We start from the raw sequence: 2296 nt of genomic DNA on the forward strand, positions 1-2296 counted from the left end.
GAGGCCGGAGGGCAGATGTAATGATGGGGAGGCCGGAGGGCAGAGGTAATGAAGAGGAGGCCGGAGGGCAGATGTAATGATGGGGAGGCCGGAGGACAGATGTAATGAAGGAGGAGGCCTGGAGGGCAGATGTAATGAAGGAGGAGGCCTGGAGGGCAGATGTAATGAAGGGGAGGCTGTTTACAATAGGCAGGTCGGTGACATCAGACTTGTCTGGCTGTGTGTGTATTGATTGGCCGGTTTTGCTCCTCATTAATTCCTCTCCTCCATCTCTCTCCAGAACATGATGATTGCAGCAATGGGCACAGCAGCTGTGATGAGAATTCTATCTGCACCAACTCAGTCCAGGGCCACAGCTGTACGTGTAAGCCGGGATACGTCGGGAATGGCACCATCTGTCATCGTAAGTCTACAGAACAATTCCATGTCACATACACACAAGGAATTTTCTCATATCAGATTGTTATTTGCTAGTCTGAGGTTTATGAGGTTATGAAAGGAATCTCAGAGGAATTATTTAATAAACCTGAAGGAGAGAGCAAGGTGACAAAAAGATAACTCCATCAGTCTTCTGCTTCTCCTCTAGCTGTCCAATCACAGACTGGGGGAAGGATCAGACCTATAGGTATTGCTTAACTGGAGCAGTGATAAACCAGGTCTCCTCCCCTGCCATACAGGGCTGTGCTGTGTGATAGATCTGTGTAAATCTTAGGACTGGATGGACCGATATACAAAAACAGCTTCTGTATATGTATTGTATCTGTGTATTTAGCTATTTGCATGATGATGCCATGAAATCCATTGGACAATTCTTTACTATTACATCCCGAGTTAATATATTGACTTTGTCTATGTGCGGCAGATGTTAGCATGTAGGTCAGATCCACAATACGTGTCATTAGCAGCACACGGGAAGAATTGGAGGCTGCATACTCCATTGTCTTGCAGGCAGCGGAGGATCCATGGACAATGGACGGTATAATGCCTTCATTTAGCTGAGTGATGGTTCTTTTCTACCGGACAGCTCCCGGCTATTCATATCACCGGATCTACATTTGGCTGAGCCCTGTCCAGGCCTAATAGCTTTGTGGCAACAATGCGCAGCGATAAACCGGAGCGGGAATAAAACGCTTGTTACTATAAAATTACACAAACTTTCCAGACAATAAATCAAGATTTTCTATCAACTTCAAATGCAGCCAAAAAGGAAATGGAGGTGGAAAGAAGACTTCCACAAATGGCACGCGAAAATGGCACGAGGATAAAACATGGTGTGATCATCCGATTTATTATACAATAAATACCTTGGTATAAGTCCTTAATCCATTCCAGATTCTTGGACTTATACCAAACAAATTTTTCCCATAAGAAATAAAAGGACAATGACTATTTTGTCCCCATGAAAAAAAAATCCTATTGTTATTGGCATATTATACATTGATGGGGCTGTATATAATAATTTAAACACTGCTTAATACTAAAATACAAAAGCAATTAGATGAAATAAATGAAAATGTAACCTTGCTGAGAAGAGTCGATGCCTACTAGGATGGTGCTGAGAATGGAGGAGGAGGAGATGTTATGTATATCACAGAGGGTTATAGCACGGGTTGTTCACTGAATGGTAGGAACTGGCGTACTGACGCTCGTGGGCATTCGTGGCTTTGTCTCGAGAGAGGTAAATAAGATTAGCGAGCGGTGTTATGACTCATTCTGACCCATACAAGTTTTAGCGCAAAGGTTGTATACCAAAGGTTTTGTGTCCAAACAGGACTTATACCAAGTCAGACTTATTCCAAAGCCGACTTATACCGAGGTACCACTGTATTTATTTTAGGTTCCAAGAGAACCCCCCCCCCCCACTCCCCCAACAATTCTGTCATCTGGTTTTCTTCGCTCCTTGTTGAATATGTTAAAAAATGTTTCTGGCTTTGCTCAGAAAGAAGAGAGCCAGAGTTATGAAATAAGACATTTATCCAACATATTCCCCCCTGAGACTGATGCACTTGGTACAGCGTAGTTGCAGCTTTTCTAGACTTTTCTATACCATTCAAATAACAGATGTCAAGTATCTGGGCGATCTTTTTTGTGGATATTTGCCGGTCCTCAATAATCAGCTCATGGAGAGCATTGCAGGTTGCCGGGTCAGTTGAGGTTGGGGGCGCACACTGCGGGGCTCATCTTCAATGGTGAAATGCCCAGTCTTGAAATGAGATATCCAGGTTATGACAGTGCTGTAGGAAGGACACTTCTCCCCCAGTGTTTGTGACATCTCAGTGTGAATGTCCTTTGCTGA

The 2296-nt window shown here is 43.7% G+C and overlaps 1 protein-coding gene across 1 annotated transcript in view; it reads left to right on the top strand.

Moving 5' to 3' along the window:
* NELL1 (neural EGFL like 1) overlaps positions 1–2296 on the top strand; it is a gene marked incomplete in the record, with an annotated part of 387865 nt that overhangs the window by 263217 nt on the left and 122352 nt on the right. The window contains 1 exon segment of the mRNA XM_072422315.1: positions 281–403. Within this exon segment, the coding sequence (XP_072278416.1) occupies positions 281–403 (123 nt within the window).

Source organism: Pyxicephalus adspersus, chromosome 9, assembly GCF_032062135.1.
Source record: "Pyxicephalus adspersus chromosome 9, UCB_Pads_2.0, whole genome shotgun sequence".
Lineage (NCBI taxonomy): Eukaryota > Metazoa > Chordata > Amphibia > Anura > Pyxicephalidae > Pyxicephalus > Pyxicephalus adspersus.